General features: G+C 41.8%; 1 protein-coding gene across 8 annotated transcripts in view; it reads right to left on the reverse strand.

The window, feature by feature from the left end:
* Positions 1–24,777, reverse strand: part of BACH2 (BTB domain and CNC homolog 2) — a 351,992-nt gene that overhangs the window by 58,833 nt on the left and 268,382 nt on the right. For all 8 annotated transcript variants that reach the window (XM_068231170.1, XM_068231163.1, XM_068231166.1 and 5 more), the window contains one exon: positions 22,546–22,800. In XM_068231170.1, the coding sequence (XP_068087271.1) occupies positions 22,546–22,800 (255 nt within the window). The remainder of the gene's footprint in view (positions 1–22,545; positions 22,801–24,777) is intronic.

Here is a 24,777-nt window from a genome sequence, read left to right on the forward strand (position 1 = left end):
AGACCACACCCCTTCTCATTACAGAGATGCACATCACCTAATATGCTTAATTGGTAGTAGGCTTTTGAGCCTATACAGCTTGGAGTAAGACAACATGCATAAAGAGGATGATGTGGTCAAAATACTAATTCGCCTAATAATTCTGCACTCCCTGTAGATTTGTTTTCCTTGTAATTAGGTGCTGTGACGAATAAAGAAATTAAATGTATACAATCCTGAACTGAGGACATAAAGGATTTTTTTATAGTAAAAGGGGAGGAGTATATACTGTTTATTATTTAAGTGAATTATCAGGTACTAACCTGTTCTACTGTTTCTAGCATTTTAATAGTGGAAATAGTTGTACATTTTGCTGATAAAGCAATCATAGCTATTCAAAGTGAATAGGAAATACAGAAGAAAAAGTTTTCATAATGTACAGGTTTTTTTTTTTTTTTTTTTTTTTTGCTACAGCATTTGCACTTGAACGATTCAGTGAATATTTAATGTGTGTTCTCTTTCCTAACAACACCCACGAGACTACTAAAATGTTCTACTTGGAGAAATGTTCTCAGAGCAGAAATGACTTCCATCAGACAGTGCATCTGTTGGGAGACGCAGATGACACACGGTTTCTGGAGGAAAAGTATTACCAGTGCCAGCAGCAGTAACCGGGTAACATGTCTGCTCTACAATACTCATATCATAGGTGAATAAGCACTGACAAAGGCTTAAATGAAGACACTCAAGCCAACAAATCAGCGAGGAAGTGTACATTTATCACACTCTTATGAATCATCTTCCTTTAGAAATCTCATTTATGCCAATGTTTTGGAAGGTATTCATACATATAAAACCTATACAAGGCCCAGAAAAGGAATTTCTTCAAATGGATTTTTTCTAGTATTTTCTAGTCTTATGTTGGTAGAGCATGTTTTTGTATGTGTATAAAAAATGTACATGTATGTAAAAAACAAAACAAAAAACAAAACCATAATATAGTAGAATATCTGTAATTCTACTGATATTCTACTATTCCCGACTGTATACTATCTCCTTATCCATGCCTATCAGGGGCCCTCCCTTATCTATGCCTACAAAGAACCACCCTTATCTATGCATAACACTAACCACCCCTCTATCTTTGCATAACAAGACCTGTACCAATCTATGCCTAAAGCTGGCCACTAACGGTTCAATTTCTAGCGAAAAATCGTTTGAGCGATCAGAAATTCTGATCGTATTGGTTGTAAATAATCTCCATTGGTGTACACAATCGATTATGAACAAGTGAAAAAAAATGTCGCCCGAATGAATTTTCGTCGAGCGAAAATTTGGATTTTCTTGGTGGTCGTGATAGATAGGAAGCAATGATTGGTTAGTTGATGGTGTAGTTAAAGATTTTTCGTCCGATCAGAATTTCTGATCGCTCGAACGATTTTTCGCTAGAAATTGGAACGTTAGTGGCCACCTTTACACTAACCATCCCCACCCTAGCTATGCCACACCATCTATGTCTAACACTAAAGTGCTGCTACAATGTAGCGAAACTATGTTGCCGATATCTTTACCCAACAATCTATGCCTTCAACTAGAGATCCACTACACTGTAGTAAAACTCTGTTGCCGATATCTATACCTAAGAAGTACCCTCAGCAACTATACCCAACTCTAGAGTTCCTCTGTATTTTAGTATTTCAATATTGGCTCCTAAAGTGGCGCTCCAACTTCCAAAGTGCCGTTCGTATTCAAATGGCCTGATTCGCAGCAGGACAGCGAGGCAATTTGCATTGTTTAAAAGGAAACAAATAGGTCAGCCTCCATATTCCTCTCCGTCCAGGTGTGCTTAAAAATATAACATTTGGGCAATCTAAAAGCAAGACACATACAGTTGTACAATACTCTTCTAAAAATGATTTTTATTTAAAAACAGTATTTATGCTTCTGATCTAATGTATGTTTCTAGCACAGTAAATGCTATTTTTAGATGGCACATATTTCCTGAAAGTGGTACTAAAGTCAAATAAAGAACAAAGAGCAGCATGTAGTTGTACTGCAGTGCTCAGAATATTTAAAATCCATTTGTACATGGGTGGATACACACCACACAGTTTTTTATATTTTCAATTCGAAAATTACAACTCTCTGATTGTATCATCTGAAAAATCTGACCAATGTATCACAGGTACACACACATACACACGTACAATTTTCCTTGCAATTATGAAACAAATTGACTCTGAAAAGAATCAAAACAAATTGCTTAGGTCTATAAATCAAGAAATTAACAATCTATCCTACACCATACAATCTTCATTAAAAAAAAATGATCAGAAAAGTCAGCCACTCCCTATCAAATTTTAGTGATAAGAAATTCGATCAGCGCTCTCTGTCAAAAGAAACATTATGATTTCCCTGTACAACTGATTGTTTTTATGGAAATGCCATACAATCAAAGCTTTTTATTGTATCATGTGTGGCCAGCTTAAGGATGATTTACAAACTCTTTAGTAGATATTGCTCATAAATCTGTTGGACACATGCCTCTGTGCGCTACTGAGAGCGCTGTCCCTGTCATGCTGATTATGAAATTGTGATTTTGAACAAGCACCCATTTACTTTTTACAGCAACTTGTAAGGAGATCGCAGGGTATTTCCTTGATAATGGACCTGTGAAGGCAATGCAATTTATTCTTGTCTTAAACAAATACTTCCCCTAAAAAAATCCCCGTTTTTCATTTTTCAACCACAGGTAGTCCCCGACTTACGAACGCCCAACTTACGAAAGTCCCGCAGATACGAACGGCATGAATTCAGTGTTTCCATGGGAACAAATCAAAACAAAAAACATTTCAAATTGGATTTTTGAGAAAATCGATGTAAACAAATTCTAAGAAAAAATTGCTTTTAAACTTGTATAAGCTAGTACAGAGGGCAGAGGTGACACAGAGGGGGACACTGGAGGCACGGGGGGCACAGAGGAGGTACAGTGGACAGAGATGAGACAAGGTTTCCAATTTAAAGCGGTATAAAACCCTGACATTCAATAAAAACATGTTTTCTTACTTTTTATATGCCATGCGGTTATCATATTTGCTTTTTTGCATAACTATTAGTATTCATTTAGATATCATACGTTCCAAAAGTACACTTTTTTTGCTCTGAAAGCTGACTTTGCATTTTATTTAATTGCTTTATTCATGTTCTAACAAGCAGAAATGCTTTCTAAATTGTCTGACTTTGTTCAGGAGACCCAGCAGTGTCAGAGAAGTGTTTATTTACATTCCTCACTTGATACAATGAAACACAAGAAAACATTATCTACACTTCCGATGCATCCAGCTTTGCTCACAGGGAAGCTTCTCAATGTACATACACACGTCGGATTTTTGCAAACGACCGGTCCGGTCATTTGGACATCAAATCGGGCGTGTGTACAGTCTGTTGTTCAGTTGATAAGAGTGGACTTGAGTGATCCGCTTGGTGGATCGTTCAAATCCAGTCTTATCAGCTGAATGACAGACCGTAGACACGCCCGATTTGACGGCCAAACGACTGGACATTCAAACGTCCAAATGACGGGTCATTTGCGAAAATCCGAAGCGTGTACGAGCCTTAAGTTCTGTGTGTAACCCTTTGGATACTGTTCTAGTAAAAAAAAATGCTATTGTATATAATATGCTGTAAATAATATATTAGTGCAAAGAAGAAATGCAGGGTTATATTCCGCTTTAAAAACAGATTCAGATTAAGAACGAACCTACAGTCCCTATCTCGTTCATTAACCAGGGACTACCTGTACTACCTACTTTTGGGATGTGTAGCTTACACCACTGAACATACTGTGCTAGATTATTAACGATTATTTTACTTAGTAAGATTTGATGGAATTTGATTCAAATGTACGAAAATAAATACAGGTGCTAGTGGCTGAAATCAAGTTAGGAGAATAGTGCATAACTCTGTTCAGTAGTTGGTGCATGGGAGATTAAGAGATGCTAATAAAGACAGATTTTCAATATTTATGCTAGGAGCAGGTCAAAATTCATTTAAAGTGTACCGGAGATGGTACCAGGGATGCTCACCGGATGAACTTCCTCCTTCCGGGAAGTGTAGTAGTCACGTGATGCGACTTGGAACGCAGAGTGGGACGGGTTAAAGAAGATACCTGCTGGGTAAGGTTAACCCCCTCTTGCACACCCGCTCAGGGGCTTTAATTACTTGGATGAAATCCAAATGAAACACATTTGGATTTCATCCGGTGAGCATCTCTGGATGGTACACTAGGCTTAAATTATACTTACCCGGGCTTCCTCCAGCCCAATGAGCAGCACCGAGTCCCTCAACGTCCTCCTCGGCCCCTCGGTTCTGGAGCTACGACTGCCGGTAATCCGGTCAGTCGCTGCCAGTTGAAGTCTTCTGCACATGCGCCCCTGCCGTGCTCCAGTCCCCTTGAGCAGTCTTGCAAATGCACAGGTGCAGAACGCTTCAAGGGAGGGGAGCGTTACCAGGGGAGCAAACGCAGCCGAGCCACGTATGCGCAGAATGTTGAAACTTCCCAGATTACTGGGAGTCATAGCGGCTTAACGGAGGGGCCGAGGAGGACAGTGAGGGACTCAGCGCTGCACATGGGGCTGGAGGAAGCCCCGGGTAAGTATACATAAGCACTAGTGAACCATCTCTGGTACACTTTAAATGTCCATCCAACGGCATATAAGGAGAGAAGTGGAGGTGAGTGTAGTTAAAAAAAACTATATGATACTAGCCTGACAGCTTTCCTTTGCAGTCAGTGTTTTCAGGCCCTTCCCATGGTACCAGTTTTGGAGTATTGCTACAAATTGTGATGGTAATAAGGATTGCATTGCAGTGTGGTAAACAGTGTTACAAAATAGTCATTACATTGCACCGCAATGCACCACTGTGAACGTGGCCTATAGGGAACCTGAAGTGAGAGATATGGAGGCTGCCATATATATTTCCTTTTAAACAATGTAAATTGCCTGGCTGTCCAGGTGATCCTCTGCCTCTAATACTATTGGGTTCAGAACAGTGGGCATGGTACAATTTTAAAGGGAACTTGAAGTGAGAGGGATATGGAGGCTGCCATATTTATTTCTGATCTGTATGCTTGTTCAGGGTCTATGGCTAAAAGTACACAAGAGTAGACAAAGGGTCAGAAAGTACTGATTTCAATAAAATTTTCCATCAGTGTGGCAGGGAGATCAATATGGATACACTCAGATGCGCTCTTGAGGTCATATGGTGACAAGTAGAGTGATTGATTGAATATTAAAACTACATTTTTTTCTTATTTTCTATTTGCCTACAGTTGTTGTTACTGGTAATAGAGACTCTTGTTCTCGCCTTAATTATCTTATTAGGGGCTTGATTCAAAACACATTCTCCCTAGCAATAAGCGCTAGCAATATTTAAATGCATCCACTCATTTGTATGAATGATCAAAAAGAAAACATGGCAAGGCATAAGAATTATCTCACACACAGAGAAAGAATTATAAGAAGGCAACATTCTTCTTAATGGTTAGCTGACCTTTTCTAATGATTTAGTTATTGATTTCAGATATGTGAGGTGTAGTTTAATATAACTAAAGGACTGATCCGTTATTTACCTGCATTCCCTAGCTGAAAAGACATTTCAAAACAGGTGAGGATGCAGTTTTTAGCATATACTTCACCTGTATATTAAGCAAGTTAAATCTTCATTCTGAAGTGTTGAAGTTTTAGTACTGATCTAAACATTTTATTTGTGCGGTTACAGTGTAAATTGAAATAAGAGATTTGTATTTTCCTATATATACACGTACATTTAGCCCATTCACATCTTTAACCATCAGGTCACGTTCACAGTGGTACGTTGGGGTGTGGTGTACAGACCGATTTGTAACGTGGCTTACCGTACTGCAATGCACCATCTATGCAGCATTCACAGTGCGGCTGGTGCGTTGGGGTATAACCGGTTGTGGCATGTTAACCTACTGCATGTAGTGCGTTACCGGTAAACGCGCGCATTAACAGTAGAAGTGTAGCATATTTTTAGCTGACTGTATTCTTCATTGCACCCGATGCAAAGCAAGTATACTGCCTGTGCCCCTGTCCTGAACTATTGCATTCTTGCTGTGAGGGAAAGCAATGCAATGCCAGTGTGAATGTGGCCTTACGCTAAACTAACCCTGACACTATCCTTATTCTTGATAGTAAAATAATGCCAACCAATCTTTTATCCATTATACTAAAATAACAAAACACTAAGGCAGGGGTCACACTTGGCAAGCTTTCATGCATTTTTCTGCAAGTGAAATTGCGTTAATGACAGCCCATGAAAGTATTTAAATAATTCACATCTAATGCAAATTTACACTTGCACGAGAAAAACTAACAACCAGTTGCATTCTTTAGGACACCAGATTCATTTATTACATTAGCTGCGATGGCAAAATGTGAACATTCAGGCAGAAATAATTGTGTGATTCAGAACAATAGCTTTACCGCATGGAGCAGATTTTTGCACTTACTTTTGAATTTGGCCTTAGGCCTCAATGGCAATTATGAATTGCGACCTGTTCACAGCAGAACTCTGCCATTCTAAATTTTGTGCTGTCCTTCAACGACAATTGGTAACTGAGTGATGTCTTCAAAATGAAGTCAATCTCATTAAATATTGTGTCCTGATCGCTAGGAAACTAATAAGATTGGAAAACACAGGAACCTGAGTCTCTAAAGGCCCATACCCACAATGCAATTTTTGCAAACAATTATTTGCTGTAAATTATTTTTGCGCTATATACCACAATATCCTTTAACAAAAATTAATCAATGTTTCACAATGCACGTGGCGTGCACCTGTGGCGATCGTTCATCTTTGAACGACTGCCATGTTGAATTAAATCACAGAGGACAGTTCAGATACTCATCGATTGAGTTTTGCAACTTGTATAAACGATGGTTTACACAATAGTTCGTTTATGAAGGCACCAACAACGCTTGCCAAATGGATTGGGGAATGATCGTTCATTGATGGAGACCCCCAATCCATCTGGCTGTGGGTACTTAGCTTATCAAAAAGGCTTTAGGAAATGCTGAGATTCCTAGAAACAGAAAAAAAACCTAAAAGGGAGAAATGAAATGTTTCTAAAGATACAACAGTATAGAGAGATATGGTTTGATATACTGAGTTGGAGGGAGGTAGAAGAGGTTAAAGGGTGGTATGGGAGTGGATGCGAGTAGGCTGTGATATGGTTCTACTATTTAGTCACTTTATATCTTAAGATAGTTGGGTTTTGTTAAGTTTAAACTATTATTTACTTTCTGATGTACCCACTGCTTTTGTAAATCTTTCTCTTCCGAACCATGCTGCAATTAATTCCACGAGAGGGCACCAATGAAACCTAGTCTTATTATGCTGGGTACTGACTTTGAAGCCGAGTTCAGGGAAAACATTTGTAAAGTGCTTTTTCTCCCGTAGGACGCAAAGCGCATAAGCTTGTTTCAAATCAGTACATAGTGGTGCGTACAGGGGGAAAAGTTATGTGATCATAAATGCCAGACTAAACAGGTGGCTTTTCAGTTTTGATTAAACAGTGTCCAGGGTTGGAACGGTCTTGATTACATTTGGTAAGGCATTCCACAGGTTAGGGGCAGCATGACAGAAAGATCTGGCTCCAAAGGTTTTGAGGATGTTCAAATTATTGGATCCTTTTGATCTCTGGTGGTGGGAGGTGACACAGTTGCAACTAATCTTTCAGGGATCCAGGGTATCTGAATGTTAGCATGACAATTTTGACAATGGCCTCGATTCATAAAAATGTGTTCGGTGAAGTAAATCAGTGCGGGGAAACGCTGCGCTCGGTATTTCTGACTTCTGGGTAGGCATTCATAAAATGTTGCTAGTTGCGATAGCAGAGCGGAGATTTCCCGCTGTAGGCAGGCGGTAGGCTGTCGGTAGTCTTGCGGAAACACAGGAGCTGGCTGAGTCCCTTCGTGCGGTGTTCTCTCTGCTGCTGCTTGGGAGGTCTGTCCAATTCACTGCACTGTATTCCGCACGCTTCTCGCCACATCCGAGGTAGCGGTAATCCCCGTCTGCATACCGCTTCCTCTAATCTTTATGAATTGACATTTTGTCACTTTTAAGATAATCACCGCACAAGGCGGTGATTTATCGTTCTTCTCAGGAATGTCGGCTTTTCATGCGGAAAAAGCCTTTATGAATACAAATTTTGCTATGTGGTCGGTAAAGTGAGCTGTTTTCAGCATTTCCGCATGGGGGAATGCTTTATGAATCGAGGCCAAGGATTCTCCATTTTATGGGTAGCCAGTGCAGTGAGCAAAGGATGGTGTTATGTGGCAATGGCTGGGTTGGTTTGTTAAAGAACAAGCGACACCCATGCTAACCTAGAAATAAAAAACACATATATAAGTAGATCAATACTACTTCTACTTACATAACAGATGTATTGTGCTATCCACGTACTGATTCCTGTGAATTTTATAAAGGAAAAGCCGAAAATCCTATTCTAGGCAGTAGCCATCTTGCAAAGCTAATGCTGACATCATATCCTCCCTGACTCTTGTCCCCCCCCCCCCCTCCCTTCTCTTGCTCATTGTGTATTCATTAGCTGCCCTCCTCCCAGAGTCTTCAGACACTCCCACTGAGGTGTATACTAGCAACTGTACTGTCTTATCCTCCAATCACTGAGTCACCTCAGCCTTGCTTGTAAACACAAGTAATCAGAGCAGCAGCTAGGCAGGGAAATAAATGGAAGAGGAGGAATATATTATAGATAAAAAAAACTCCCAGCATTCAACTCTTTGGTACTGTTTGGCACTAGGGCCAGTGCTCCTAAAGTATGTTATAACTACAAACCATAACAGCAGAAAAAAGTTTTGCAAGTTTTGAATGCAGGATTAGCATCTTTATTACTTAATATACTCAGACCAGTTGCTGTTGAAATTTGATTTTTATGGTGACAATACCGCTTTAACAGTCTTGTGGCCATATTCTGTTCTAGCTGCAGGCGGTGTAGGTCTTTATTAGGAAAGGCTTGCATAGAGGGCATTGCAATAGTCCAGCATGATGTGATGAAGGCATGAACTAGGGTTGGAAGATCCTCTAAAGAAATGAGGTGCTTAAATTTTGCAATATTCCTTAGGTGAAAAAAGAAATGTTTCACCACAGCTGAGAAACTTACAATAGGCAAAGGTAGTGGATAATCCACTTCTGTTCAAGAGCATGGTCGTGAGTGGTGGGGTTGGAAGCATGAACCGGACATCCAAATCCTGAGAAAACTCACTGGGCCTTAGAACTAGATTTTATAACTGATAAAACTAATAATTCTAGAACTATATTTTATAACTAATTTTAGAACATTCACCAACTGAGAGCCCTCTCGCTGCTGATGGATCACCAGAGTCAATGGATGGGCGGGTGCATCCACCACTGTTGTGAACTGACCTTTACTCATTATGTATACTTTTTAACATGGGGTAAGGATCCCTTTAAAGATTTGATCTTGCACACGCTAATGTTTAACTGTTTTGCCAGGGTGAAGCCATAGCTATTTTAATTAGAAGTAGCATTCTTTTGAAGTGTGAAATTGTATTCCAAGTTAAAATGTAAGCTGGCTGTGGTATATTATGTTGTAATGGTCATTATCTTGGAAGGAATTTTGATGGGATCCTCCCTGTATGTGCAGAGTCACCTGGTGGGAAGATTAAAATGACAAATTATTCAAACCAACCTAATCTTTAAAGTGTTAGTGCAGTTATAAGTAAGTGCATCTAATATGGCTTTAAACTAGGCTCTGATCAATAATGCAATGTACCTACATAACAAATGTCATTTATGTTTAAAATGAAAGCAGAGGCGTAGCTAGGATTTTCAGCGCCTGGGGACAAAGACTATTAATGCGCCCCCCCAAAGTCAAGGTTGCGCCGCGCCAAAAAAGGGGCGTGGTCACATAATTGTGGGCGTGGTTATGGGTGGAGCCAAATGTATATGGAGGTTAGCAGGCTCCCGCTCACCCACCCTCCCTCAGTATGTACCTTCCAGCATGTTCCAAGACAAATTCAGCAATCATGAGCCCCCCCCCCCATCAAGACAAATTCAGCAATCATGAGGCCCCCAACATAACCAACTCAGCAATCATGAGGCCCCCAACAAGACAAATTCAGCAATCATGAGGCCCCCAACAAGACAAATTCAGCGATCTTGAGGCCCCCAACAAGACAAATTCAGTAACCATGAGGCCCCCAAAAAGACAAATTCAGCAGTCATGAGTCACATAAATAGACAGCATTTCACATAAATAGGTAGAATGCCCCCTTAATATGGTAGACACCTCTCACCTGGCAGCAGTTCTCCAAAATACACTCAATCTGACGTGGTTCCCCAAAAATAGGTAGCCCCAGGTCTATAGTTGTCCCCAGAATAGGTGGCCAGCAGTATAGATGTCCCCAGAATAGGTGGCCAGCGGTATAGATGTCCCCAGAACAGGTAGCCAGGGGTAGAGATGTCCACAGAACAGGTAGCCAGGGGTATATGTGCCCAGTATATGTAGGCAGGGGTATGTGTGCCCAGTATATGTAGCCAGAGGTATATGTGCCCAGTATATGTAGCCAGTGGTATATATGCCCAGTATATGTAGCCAGGAGAATAATATGTGCCCAGTATATATAGTCAGGCGTATATGTGCCCAGTATATGTAGCCAGGGGTATATATGCCAAGTATATGTAGCCAGGGGTATATATGCCCAGTATATGTAGCCAGGGGTATATATGCCCAGTATATGTAGCCAGGGGTATATATGCCCAGTATATGTAGCCAGGGGTATATATGCCCAGTATATGTAGCCAGGGGGTATATATGCCCAGTCCACGTAGCCAGGGGGTATATATGCCCAGTATATGTAGCCAGGGGTATATATGCCCAGTATATGTAGCCAGGGGTATATATGCCCAGTATATGTAGGCAGGGGTATATGTGCCCAGAGTAGGTAGCCAGGGGTACATGTGCCCAGAGTAGGTAGCCAGGGGTATATGTGCCCAGAGTAGGTAGCCAGGGGTATATGTGCCCAGAGTAGGTAGCCAGGGGTATAGGTGCCCAGAGTAGGTAGCCAGGGGTATAGGTGCCCAGGGTAGGTAGCCAGGGGTATATGCCCAGTATATGTAGTTAGGGGTATATGTGCCCAATATATGTAGGCAGGGGTATATGTGCCCAGAGTAGGTAGCCAGGGGTATATGTGCCCAGAGTAGGTAGCCAGGGGTATATGCCCAGTATATGTAGTTAGGGGTATATGTTCCCATTATATGTAGGCAGGGGTATATGTGCCCAGAGTAACAATAACAATAACAATAATATTTATATAGCGCTTTTCTCCCTGGGGACTCAAAGCGCTGTGACCCTGCATTATGCAGTCTCAAAGGCTAGGGAAAAGAGGTGAGTTTTTAGCCTTTTTTTAAAGCTGTCCAGAGAAGGAGCCTCTCGTACTGATTGTGGAAGTGAGTTCCATAGAGTAGGGGCTGCATAGGAAAAGGCCCGAGCACCAAATGTTAAGTGTATCCTGGGAATAACCAGCTTCATCTTGTTGGCAGAGCAGGGGGGTGCGTGGAGGGGCATAAAGTTCCAATAGATCCGCTATGTATTTGGGTCCCATGTGGTGTAGAGCCTTGAATGTCAGCAGGCAGAGTAGGTAGCCAGGGTTATATGTGGCCAGAGTAGGTAGCCAGGGGTGTATATGCCCAGTATATGTAGTTACGGGTATATGTGCCCAATATATGTAGGCAGGGGTATATGTGCCCAGAGTAGGTAGCCAGGGGTATATGTGCCCAGAGTAGGTAGCCAGGGGTATATGTGCCCAGAGTAGGTAGCCAGGGGTATATGTGCCCAGAGTAGGTAGCCAGTAGCCAGGGGTAAGGTATATGTGCCCAGAGTAGGTAGCCAGGGGTATATGTGCCCAGAGTAGGTAGCCAGAGGTATAGGTGCCCAGAGTAGGTAGCCAGGTCAGGTGTCCCGATCCCCAGCAGGAGGGGAGCAGCGCAGAGAAGAGGAAGAGCTGCTCTCTCTCCCTCGCTGTCCCCTCCAATGTCTGTCCGGTGGCTGGCAGCGGCGGGCGGAACTTACCTCCGTCTCGTCGCAGCGCCGGATGGATCTGCCGCTACTCCGGTCTGGTTCAGACCAGAGCAGCGGCTGCGCACCCGAACTTCCGGCCGGCGCTGGAGCGAGACGGAGGTGAGTTCCGCCCGCTGCTGCCAGGCCAGCCACCGGACAGACATTGGAGGGGACAGCGAGGGAGAGAGAGAGCACCTAAGGTGAGGGAAGGAGGGGGGAGATGGCCCCCCTTCCCCACCGTCCGCACAGCTCTCTCTCTTCTCTGCGCTGCTCCCCTCAGCCCCGTAAGAAAAAAAAAAAAAAACGAAGCTCAGCTGGGCGCCCTTGGGGACCCGGCGCCCCGGGGCACTTGTCCTACCCCGACCCCCCCTAGCTCCGCGCCTGAATGAAAGCTGGTCACTACTGTTTTAAGTCCTCAGGGAGAAAAGCGCTTTACAAATATTTCATCGTTGTTTTTTGCATTAATGGCTCTGGCTAGTAGTCTGTGCTCTGAAGTGCTGATAATAACTGCACAGGGATGACAAGGAGGAGAATAGAAGAACTATTTACAACCAGGGAGAAGACAGGAAGTACTTACAAAGCAGCGATAATAAAAAATTAGCACACACTGCACTATAGGCAAGTAGTAAAAGCCTAGCTTATAAAGGTATATACTGGGCTCAAGATATCAGTTTAATGCAAGTACTTTGCATTATTACCCAAGGAACATTTTTAAGACACTTTTAACAGACCTACAAATAAGTGCAATAGCACTTTTTTTTTTTCAAAGAGTCTGAAGCCAAAATAATGTCCTGTTTTTATTGCCCACTTATGTTAAGCAATAAGACCATAGCTGATTCGCCGCGGCAGAACAAGGTTTTTTATGCCCCCAAAATCCCAGGGCAAAATTCCATGACTTTCCAGGTCGTGGATTTTGCTGCCCAGGGCGGCAGAGCTTTGCACTGTAAGCTCTGCCTCTAGTCCAATCAATCTCCGCCGATTGCCACCACTCCCCGCCCCTCTCAGTCTTCTTTCACTGAGAGGGGCGGGAGAGGCGGCGATCGGCAGAGATTTCGTGGGGGATAAAATCTCGTTCTGCTATTGTGGCGAATCACCTATGATCTTATTGCTTATCATAAGTGGGCAATAAAAACAGGAAATTATTTTGGCTTCAGACTCTCTTTAAATTGTGCCTGGCTAAGAGAGGATGGGCAAGACTGTGATAACTGGGATAGGGTGTGGGTTGGGCGTAATGGTTCATTTAATGAGCTACCCCAGCAGTCGGAATGACATTTAGGAGGAAGACTTTATAATACTTCCTGCCTCTGCAGTGCTTAAAAATATGAATTTTTCTCTGGGCTTTGCTTTAGGTATCAAAATGTTGTCTCCCCTCAGGAATGTCAAACTTACTAACCGAAGAACATTTTAGAGATTGACCCTTAAGGGTTCGTTTCCACTATCGCGAATCCGCATGCGTCCAACGCATGCGGATTCGCACATGTAATGCAAGTGGATGGGCCTGTTTCCACTGTAGCGTTGTTGAGGTGCGTTTTTTTCAGCGGTGAAAAAACGCACAAAAGAAACGCAGAATTCGCCTGCAAGTGGAATGCATGCGAATCGCATGCAATGCATTTAATAGGGAAATCGCATGCGATTTCCCCATGCGTTTTTTTGCCGCGAATTCGCATAGGTACCAATGTAAATTCACACAGGCAGTGATATGGTTAAAATCGCATATACCCTCACCTATGCAAATTCGTATGCGAATTTGCATCAAAAAACGCATGGGGAATCGCATCCGCATGCGATTTCATCAGCGGTGGAATTCAGGCGATTCCGCACCGCAATAGTGGAAACGAGCCCTAAAGGAAAGCAGAGCCCAAAAGTAGATGAGAAACGGAGGGAGCAGGCATGTATGGTGAGCTGTCCTGATGCTCACCTCTCCCCCCATTCTGCTTTCTGTCCCCTGGTTCACCTGTAATTTCCCTGGTGTCCCAGTCTTCTGGTCGGCTTGGTAGGGATCATTAAGCATTGGCTGGCAGGGCTGCATGCATACTACAGCACGCGTTGATGAAAAAAAGGCAAGACCAGTATGAGGGTCATACTGGTCTTACCTTATTTGTATTAGGACCAGCCAATCACCTTTTGTAAATATTAGGTGTACAAGACCTCGCTCAGAACAATTATGGTTAGGGAACATGAAGATACCATAAAATTATGCTTTCAGGTTATATAGATAGCTTACATGATGTATTTGTGAGACATTTGTGTTTAAAGGTAAGTGGTGAGTGCACAATAATAGTGACCAAGAGGACAAGCATCATTTGGGTTAGGTTTTCCAAAATGTCTGAATACTTTCCATCAGATATTACTTTGGAACTGAACTGAAGGTATACCAGGGAAACCATGCGACTGTCACCTGATCCAGCTAAAAATGCTGATCTGACAACAGTCATTTCATGCCTATGTATCAAACCCTTCAATCTAGCCTTGTTATGATTACATAGTATGCAGTTAAAGAGGAACTCCAGTGAAAATAATGTAATAAAAAAGTGCTTCATTTTTACAATAATTATGTATAAATGATTTAGTCAGTGTTTACCCATTGTAAAATATTTTAAATCCCTTATTTACATTTTGACATTTATTACATGTGACATTTTTACTGTTGGCAGGTGATGTAGCTGCTGCATTCTTTTTTGGCAGTTGGAAACAGCTGTAAACAGCCATTTCCCACAAAGCAGCAAGGTTCACAGACAGGAAACTGCCAGGAGTACGTACGTTTCTTGTTTCTTGTGGGAGGGGTGTCACCACAATATCAGCCATACAGCACCCCCTGATGGTCTGTTAGTGAAAAGGAATAGATTTCTCATGTAAAAGGGGGTATCCGCTACTGATTTGGATAAAGTTCAATTCTTGGACGGAGTTTCTCTTTAAGTTACTAAGAATATTGTGTAGTCGGTCAAAAACAAACAAACCCCAAAGCTGAAACAGCTAAGGTGGCAATATTACCTTAAAGGGGCACTATGGCTAAATTCTTTGTTTTTTGTGGCTGTGATATTTATAGCTGTATGTGGAGAATAGTTAGGAACATGCAATGTGGCATATTTTTTTTTTTTTTTTTTTTTTTTTTTACACTAACACCATCCTTGTGTAGGTTTAGAGTCGCGTCGGCAGATTTACCTTACTGACGCGACTCAGGCTAATCCATTATGGTGCAGGAGGCATCTTTCCCTGCTGTTGTGCTGCCGTTGTGCTGCCGTTGTTGGTCTCCGCTCTCTGAAGCACTGGTAGCATATTCCATCTTTCAACTGCACAATCGTGCAGTTACATAGCTCTCCCCATCAGCCGTAAAGTGTATCAATGTGCCGCAGTGCAGTGCGAGTGGCACGCAACCTCCATCTGCGGTGGGAAGCAACCACCGTGTGGAGAGGGACGCAGCCTCACTGATGATGCTGCCCGGCAAGGACCCCTGTAGCGAAGCTGGCAATGAAACGGACACCTATTGTTGTCTGTTTCTATTGTTACCAGCCTTCGCTGTTTGAAGTGCGCAGTGTAGCGGCAGCATGAGAGAGCAGATGCGCTGTGTTTGCTCTCTCATGCCGCCGCTACACTGAAAGATGGAATATGCTACCAGCGCTTCCGAGAGGGGAGACCAACAACGGCAGCACAACAGCAGGGAAAGATGCCTCCTGCACCATAATGGATTAGCCTGAGTCGCGTCAGTAAGGTAAATCTGCCGACGCGACTCTAAACCTACACAAGGATGGTGTTAGTGTAAAAAAAAAAAAAAATCATCTGCCACATTGCATGTTCCTAACTATTCTCCACATACAGCTATAAATATCACAGCCACAAAAAACAAAGAATTTAGCCATAGTGCGCCTTTAAGACAGAAGATATTTACACATTTTACCATTACAGAGGACGTAGAGGCAACAAACTTGCAGTTCTGGATGGAAACCTAGTTTTTAGGTACATAAAAAAAATGATGTGCAAATTACCACTACCACAGTGGTGCCTTGTGGGTGTTCCTCCTTGCATAGGTCAAGTTGCAAATAGTATATACCTTTTACTTGCTGTATGGCCAGCTACAGTGTGGAATTTAATGGTCGGGAAAATCATGCCCAGAGGTGAATCATATGGAGATCTTAAGAGACTCCAAAATGCCTGTGTCCCTGCGTCACGCTGTCCTTGTGTAGCTGGGTCCGTGTTTTTTTCTACTGCGCATCTGCGCAGCACGGACCCAGCCTCAGAGAGACAGGACAAAGCCAGGGAGATGGGCTGGCGTGTGAGCAGGCGGCCGGATGTGCGCGCATGTGTGCGGTGGTGGCGGCTAGAAACACAGACCTAGAGACCGTTTTTAAACGGGCTTGGGTCTGCTAGTACCTTATTAAATATAGCTGCAGAATACATGAAGCATATAGAGTGCACAAACAGTAGAGAGATTCTCTTCCAGCATGATATCAACCATCCTTCTAGTCATGGAGTTATGTGCAGTATTCATTTGCCAGTACCAAATGATGCATGAATACTTTTCAGTGAATACTCCTCAGAGCCAAAGTAACCTGCACTGGTGTGCTGTCAGAATTGCAAAATACATCCTCTGGTATTGCAAGTTTGTCTCTGTGTACACCCATGAAGATATACTAAAAGCTTAGGCTTTACCTCTTTTAAAGTTAACCAAAATTGCATCATCCTAATTCAAACCTGCTGCTTACACTAATTAATACAAAATCTTAGCCTCTGTTAAAAAGGACACTTCAGTTTAAATCATGTTGCTACCTTCTAAAATATGAATGAAGCGCTATCTCAAATAAACAGTTTTTCTGAAATAGCAAGTGAATCTCAGAATAGACTGCATGTTGTCTTCACCCATAAATAATGAATGGCAGCATGTAAATGGCTCAGAGTAATTTAATTAAAGAACTCTCACATGTCACACGCCGCTGTTCTCACATTTAGCTTAGTGAGTTTTTGCATAGGGTACAATTCTGGTGCAGAATAATCACATTTCTGTGTGCGGAGTCATTAACACAGCCTTATAGGGGAACTTGCATCTCAGCGGTTCTTTAATCATCATTTAAGATTTTTAATGTTGTACAATACTTTGTTGCGTTTATATTAATGATGATAAAAAAGCGAAACTAGTGAGAAATGTTTTCTTTGAAGAGCATTCTTTATGTTTTTGAAATCATTTTTGAAGACCGAATACGTGGATGACAAAACAAAAAAAGATTTGATGATTATTCAGTGAGTTGTTTAACTCCTTACAATCCATTTATGAGTTAACCCATGTTTCCCCCAGCACTTAATTGATCTGCTCTGCATGGGGGGCTGTGGGTGATCTCTGAGTGCTGCTGCGGGGAGAGCCGGTGGGGTCTCTAACTCCTAGTACTGTGAGAAGCCGACCTGTCCATCAGCGAAGGGCAGGATCAGTGCCAGCTTATAAGCTGTAGTTCCACCCCCTATTGCATGCACGCCAACGTGATACATAATTACACAGTGCAATGTGGACTCAAAGGGGTAAAAGTGTCGGATTAAGTCTGAAACTTTGATATGAGGGTGCCGACGCCATGCCGGAATAGCTCCGATGGTGGCGCCGGTAGCCCAAATAAGCACACGTAATATTTATATTACATGGCGCAGTGTGGGGATACTGGTGGTCAAATCATCAGACCGAGTCCAGCACTTTGATCTGAGGGGGCCTATGCCATGCTGGAGTAGAGCCGATGGCAGTGCAGGTAGCCGAAATGCGACCATGTAATATTTAGCTCCTAACATGAGGCTGAAATTTCTTCTATGAAGGAATATTCATTTGGATTATGTATTCTAGAATGTATGAACATGCATATGGCACTAGAACAAAAGGGAACAAGATATCATCAGTGGTTAGACATGTTCAGGCTGCTCAAGAGGGAACCATGATGTTTTACTTTTTGTGTTGGACTAAATATATTGAGCCATAAAGGGAGAGGACCAGGACAGGTAGTTATCACAGAGTGACAAGAGGCTGATCTGTAAATTACAGGCCACCTACCCGCATTGGAATCATTCCTACCCATCTGAAAGATTATCTAGTGAATGAAATATTTATGTTAAATATGTCCATCTACAAATTGTATTCATATTTTACTCTCTCTGAAAGTTTTGTAGACATATATAGAAAGCTGTAAGCGTTTGTTAAGAAAGGGTTTGTTCAATATGCTGCAATATTAGATATTCAAGGCTCTTTGTTAACGGGTCCATCACAGGTTTTTTCTTTTTTTTTTGCATTATTTTTTCTTCTTTTTTATTGCACGTTTTTTCTACTCTTTTCAATAGTATGTTTCTATGACTGAGCCTATATTTAAACTACTTTATGGCTGGTTTAACGATTCTAATTTATCATTTACCCACCAGGTCACAAGCATGTTATTTATTTTGCTAAGCTTATATTGCATAGTAGATACTCTTGTTCAGTAATCTTCACTAGATGATGTGGGTTAGTATTTTTATGTATAGTCTATGACTGCAATATCATTAAATCACTAGATGTCACTAGGCTACTTAAATCTGCTCTTTTTATAGGTTTCTACAACACGGTGACATGTATTTGATAGTGTATGTGCTTCGATGATTATTTAAATGCATATGCTCAGCCTGTATGAACAGGATGCACTTATTTTTAATTTGTGTTAGGTGCTGCCATTTTGTTCTTTTTGGGGCATGCATAGTAGTGTAGTAGTAGTGTAGTAGTAGTATAGTATAATATATTATATATATATATATATATATATATATATATATATATATATATATATATACATACATATATATATACATACATATATACACATACACACACACCAGGAAGTTACTTATACACACTTAACATTTGTATGTTGAGAAACGAAAGGCTTTTTTTTTTGCTTTCAGTTATTTTACTCTTGGTCATGTAATAAATAAGAGCAATAATGCTTTTTAATAGGTATTCAGATGCCCTGCTGAAATATTTTACTTAGCTGTTAGTGACTACATGAAAGAGCTGTAGTCACCAACAGCCAAGTATTTGGAGCAAGTGATTTTGGGTAGAATTAATAATGTTATACTTTTATGGAGGTAGCAAGCTTTTGATGAGTTATACATCTTATAAGTGGATCAGAGCGGGCACTGCAATAGCCAAATCAACATTAAGGTCTATGTGACGCCCATTTTTCCAAACAGCTGCTGGTGCCCAAATTACCTGCTTTGGCTGGATCTTAACCACTTCCCCACTGAGGGGTTTATCCCCTTATGGACCAGAGCAATTTTCACCTTTCAGTGCTCCTCCCTTTCATTCGCCAATAACTTTATCACTACTTATCACAATAAAATTATCTACATCTTGTTGTTTTTTCGTGACACAAAAACAAGTCTGATCCATGGAGGTCCCATCTCAGAAAGAACAGGACTTGCCACAACTGGTCAGATCTATTTTGGCAACACAAGGGACTTACACAGAATTAGGCAAGTGGTGTTAATGTTTTGGCTGATTAGTGAGTATTTATGAAGACACACAGACATGACCAAAGTGAGAAACTGGTCTTCACAAGCATTAGCACTTTCTAGTAAGGTTCCAGTGCAATGACTTATCTAATCACTCAAGAGCTATTAGTAGCAGTGATGAAGTAATGTTAATTGAATAATGGCTTCCTGCCCAGAACATTGGCATGACCTACAGTACCCTTGTCTAACTGCCATTTATATCTTTCTATGACAACTTTTAGAACAAAAAAGACAAATCCGAAGGACTGTGCAACTATAAAATTATTACGAGCATCATATTAAGCAATAAAATTAATGAATAAGTAAACTAAAGGACTTTTATTATAAAATGTTCCATGCAAAAGGTGTGTGTGTGTGTGTGTATGCGTGCGTGCGTTTGTGTGTAGAACTTGTGCTTGCTATAACAAATACAACTGTGGTAAATCACTTGCAATGTGTTTTAGTTTTTGTTTTTTGTCTTTGTAACACCTGCATTTTACTGTGACACAAATGACAACTCCAGAAATAGATTTACAAATGGTATCTTAGCAGGAATCTGGTACAAAGTATTTAAAAAAGGATGTCTAGGGCAGCACAGGGGCTACATGGTTAGCACTCTCGCCTTCTTGCGTTAAAAATCTGTATTTTTTAATTCTGTCTAAAGTGTTATCTACATGGAATTTTATGAGCTCCCTGGGTTTGCATGGATTTCCTCCCACATTTAAGTATCAAAACAGTCTCCAGACTGCAGTAGGGACATTATTTTGTGAGGCCAGGACAGTAACACATACTGTTCAATGTACTCTGAAGTGCTGCAGAAAATGGCCTCAATTCACTAAGATCATGCTGGAGATAATAAGGCAAGAGAAAACTTACCTCCACACAGTGAGAGAGTTATCTGATCTCTTCATTCCTTAAGTTACCTCCATTGTAGTTAAAGGTACATACACACGTCGGATTTTCGCAAACGACCTGTCGTTTGGACGTCAAATCGTGCGCGTGTACAGTCCAGTCTTATCAGCTGAACGACAGACTGTACACACGCCCGATTTGACGTCCAAACGACCGGTTGTTTAGGAAAATCCGACGTGTGTATGTACCTTTAGTTATCTTCTCTGTAGTTATTTTCACACACAGTTAATTAACAGCCTGTCTTTAACTTTAGAATTCTGGAGTTATTTTAAGGATTAAAGAGTTAATTTAAAGATAGAAGAGTTAACTTTAGGTTTGCCTGAGGTAAAAGGTTTCCTGAATACTACATGCCTCATCACCATGGTGATAACTATAGAAACGTTATTAAAGACAGGAGATAAGCTCAGTGAATTGAGGCCAATGTGTCAGGACCGTATAAATACATAACAAACACAAAAACAAGGCAACCTAAGCAGCAGAGAAGGGAGATTAATAAATAAAACTACTTTAGTTACTCTAGCTACATTCTGCTACTGTTTTGCACTCTGTGCTCTGCTAAGGAACCAATACATTTCTCTCACTTCATTTCAGTTTGGGTGAGCGATTCAAAATTTATTATAAACAGAGAAGGATCGCAGAAATGGCCAGGACTACATTTCCCACATTACAAGCGTACTGTAACCTCTTCTGGACCTTGGTGATTGAAATCTATGCCCTGATTAAGCCCAGTTATTCTTTCCGGGTCGTAGATTTCAATCACTCCCGCTGCGCGGTCTCGTCGCTCTTGCTGTTTCTGCTGCTGTTCACGTCACTGCACCTGCTCACTCTGCTGTCATGCTGACAGCAGAGCTTCCACATAACAGTTAGGAGCTGATTTCATTGGCTCCTGACCCAGTGATTGCTTTGAGCCAATCACAGTACAAAAAAGATCACGAAAATCTTAAAATGTAAAACGCATACAAATAAGAAGTACATTTCTGTCAGAGTAAAATGAGCCATACATCACTTTGCTCCTATGTTACTGTCACTTACAGCAGGTAGTAGAAATCTGACATTACCAACATGTTTTGAGCTAATCCATCTCTCCATAGAGGATTCTCAGCATAGCCTTTATTCTTTAAAAAGACACTCCTTGAGAAAGATTTACAGAAAGATGCTGGCCAGCCTCCGTGCTTGTTACTAGGGGTGGCCATGATTAGGAGAACTCATGGAGAAGCGTGTGATCAGTTTGATCAGCTGATAGACTTGAAAGGTCCTGAATTGTAGTGATGACTTCCTGGTTTAACACATGATCAGGACCAGCAAATCAGAACATTACAAATCTATCAGCTGATCAAACTGATCACATGCTTCTCCATGAGTTCTCCTAAGAAGGGCCATCCCTACTCGTTACATACTTTTTTGGCAGTTGGATGGAGCAATTGCCATAAGTGCTTTAAAAAAAAAAAGAAAACCCTGAGAATCCCACATCAGGAGATGGGCTAAACCAAAACCTGAAATATACCATACACATTTGTAATTAAGCAGCTGAGGAACACACATATTGGCAGAAAATGTCAGGTGAGGGGAACAGAGAGAGGCAGCAGCAGACCTACTAATGTTATTTATATGGCACGGAAAGCAAGGAGAGTGGTAGACAGTCATGGCAGTACACAAAATATCTAGGCCAGCAGCAAGACACTAGCAAAGTGTAGCAGGCAATTAACGTTACTGTAATTACTGTTATTACTGGTATTGTTAGTTGGCAGGAGTCCCTACAATCTTAGTTGAAGTATTGAGCAGGTGAGCCATGGTGGACAATGAATGGTGGTGGGCAGGAACATGAACAGAAAGTGAAAGCAGGAGACATGGAGGAGTGGACAGAGAGTGGAATTAGCCTGACAAAAGGCCTTGGCTGTCAACACCTAACTTTCCAAAACAGGTTGACTTTTTTTTCTAAGTGTATTTGGTACTTTTTTCCAATGTGTACCTAGTCACTTATTTCCAGCACTCTGCGTTATAATGTTTTAAGCACAACAATCTTTCAAAATAGTGGAAGGTCATACCTCTTCCGGTAGGCTGAAAACCAGTCCATGCTCAGCTGGCCCAGCTAACGCTTGCAGGAAGTACTCACTGCAAGCAGCCAGCACTGCTCGATGGGCACGAAATTCCTTTCCTTCTACCACTAGAGTGACATCGCACAGGATGTCCTGCTTCCACTGGTCATTGAGGCACTGAAGAATATTTGTACAATGCACAGTTGATTCATACACGTACATGGGGGATTCAGTCTTGTCATCTGCAGACATACCGTTCAGACCCTGGAATAGAAATCAAAATACATACAAGTTTAACATGTTCTTACAAAGAAGTGTGAGGAAAAATGTAAATATATTACGGAGTATAATAACTGATGGCAGTAAGACAAAGGCAGACCTATCAAATAGTGCTTTTCTATAGTTTTCTCATTACATTCATTAGAGAAAGTCTGGCGCTCTAACGTACAACATTACACAAAGTACAGAGGGAATCCCAATGTCACTTTCAAGTTTAGTAAGCAGATATGCCTACTAGTTAGTTACTAGAGCTACATCTGTGGCAGAGCTGCTTGCATGAATACCCATCAAACAAGCATTACTGGTGAAAATTGAGGACAGAAGTGTTGAATATTAATATTACTAAATATAGAATGAAAATGTGAAATCAGTTATACAGATGTAAAATACCCCGGGCCCAATTCAGTTGCAAGAGGAAAAAGGCTTGCCTGGTACAAGTAAAATGACTGGCACCCATTGCATGCATTTCAGTGGCTGATTTAAATGTGAAATATTAACTTGCCTGTGGGCTAGCACAATATGTTTGAAAGTTAACACTTTTAGCTTGTGGGGTTAGGATGCATTTTTTCAAAAATGTATTGAGTGGCAATTTATATGGCTTTTAATGTGTATACTTCAGCATAATGCATCATTTATTCCCTGCCATTCACTAGTTCTGTATCAGTTTTTGTAGCGATCCTTAAAGAGACACTGAAGTCTCCTAAAAATCAGCTTTTTATTGTAAAAGCCTTTGTAACATTATTGCCCTAACTAAAACGCTGCATCCCCACGGCTGAAATTTAACTACCCCCACCTCTCCCCAGCAAAATCCACGACTTTCTTGGTCATGGATTTTATTGCTGGAGTAAGGAGGCAGAGCTGCGGCGGAAAGCTCTGCCTCTTTACGCGTCAATCAGCGCGCATCTCCGCCTCTCCTCTCCCTCTCAGTGAAAGAAGACTGAAAGGGGCGGGCGGAGGTGGCGATCCGCGCTGATGGACGCGTGGAGAGCTAGAGCTGCAGCTGAAAGCTCTGCCTCTCACGGAAGCGATCCCCGCACTGTGCCCCGGGGAGTTTAGGGGGATTTAGTTAGTGTTCAGCTGCTGGGATGCGGCATTTTAGTTAGGGCAATAATGTTACAGAGGTTTTTGAAATAAAAAGATGATTCTGATGAGACTTCAGAGTCTCTTTAAAAAAAATAGAAATTAAAAAATAAATGAATCGACTTGCACCCACCCTTCACAGTCATTTTTTGTTTCTGTTCCCCATGCAGGCTGGTAATTCTAGAGCGGGTGAGCCAGCCAGCGTAGGGCTCCTTCGCCTTAACCAAACCACATGGTCCTTAACATGGGAGGTGCTCTTCAAAAAGGCACATATATCTTTTTGTGCCGCTTCCCTTTTCCTTTTGTCAAAACACCACTGTGTTTATTAAAGGGGTTCTGTGGCAGGTTTAAAAAAAAACCAAAAAAACGGACACACTTACCTGGGGCTTCTATCGGCCCCCTGCAGCTGTCATGTCTTGCACCGTCCTCCTACAATCCTCAGTTTCCTGCCGCCAGTCCCAGTCTAATTTTTCGTCGAATACAACTGTAGCTGCGCGGCCATGCGCGTGCTTGCTCCCGCTTGCGTCTCCAGGAGCTTACTGCGCAGGCGCAGTACAAGGTTTTCTCATACTGTGTCATAAGCTCCCAAAGACGTGAGCAGGAGCTAGCAGTATTCGTCTAGTTAGACGAATAATTAGACCGAGACCAGCAGTGGGGAATGGAGAATCATAGGACAACGACGCGGGACATGACAGCTGCAGGGGGGCGATAGAACCCCTAGGTAAGTGTCAGTTTTTTGTTTTTAAAACCCTCCATAGAACCCCTTTAAGTACAAAGGAGTCACCCCAGCCTGTGTACAAAAGAAGCTGGAATAGAGGAGTTAATAATTTTAAGCTGATCCAACTCTTGCTTAATGTATTCAAATTTATGAAGCTTGAAATT

Source organism: Hyperolius riggenbachi, chromosome 4, assembly GCF_040937935.1.
Source record: "Hyperolius riggenbachi isolate aHypRig1 chromosome 4, aHypRig1.pri, whole genome shotgun sequence".
Classification (NCBI taxonomy): domain Eukaryota; kingdom Metazoa; phylum Chordata; class Amphibia; order Anura; family Hyperoliidae; genus Hyperolius; species Hyperolius riggenbachi.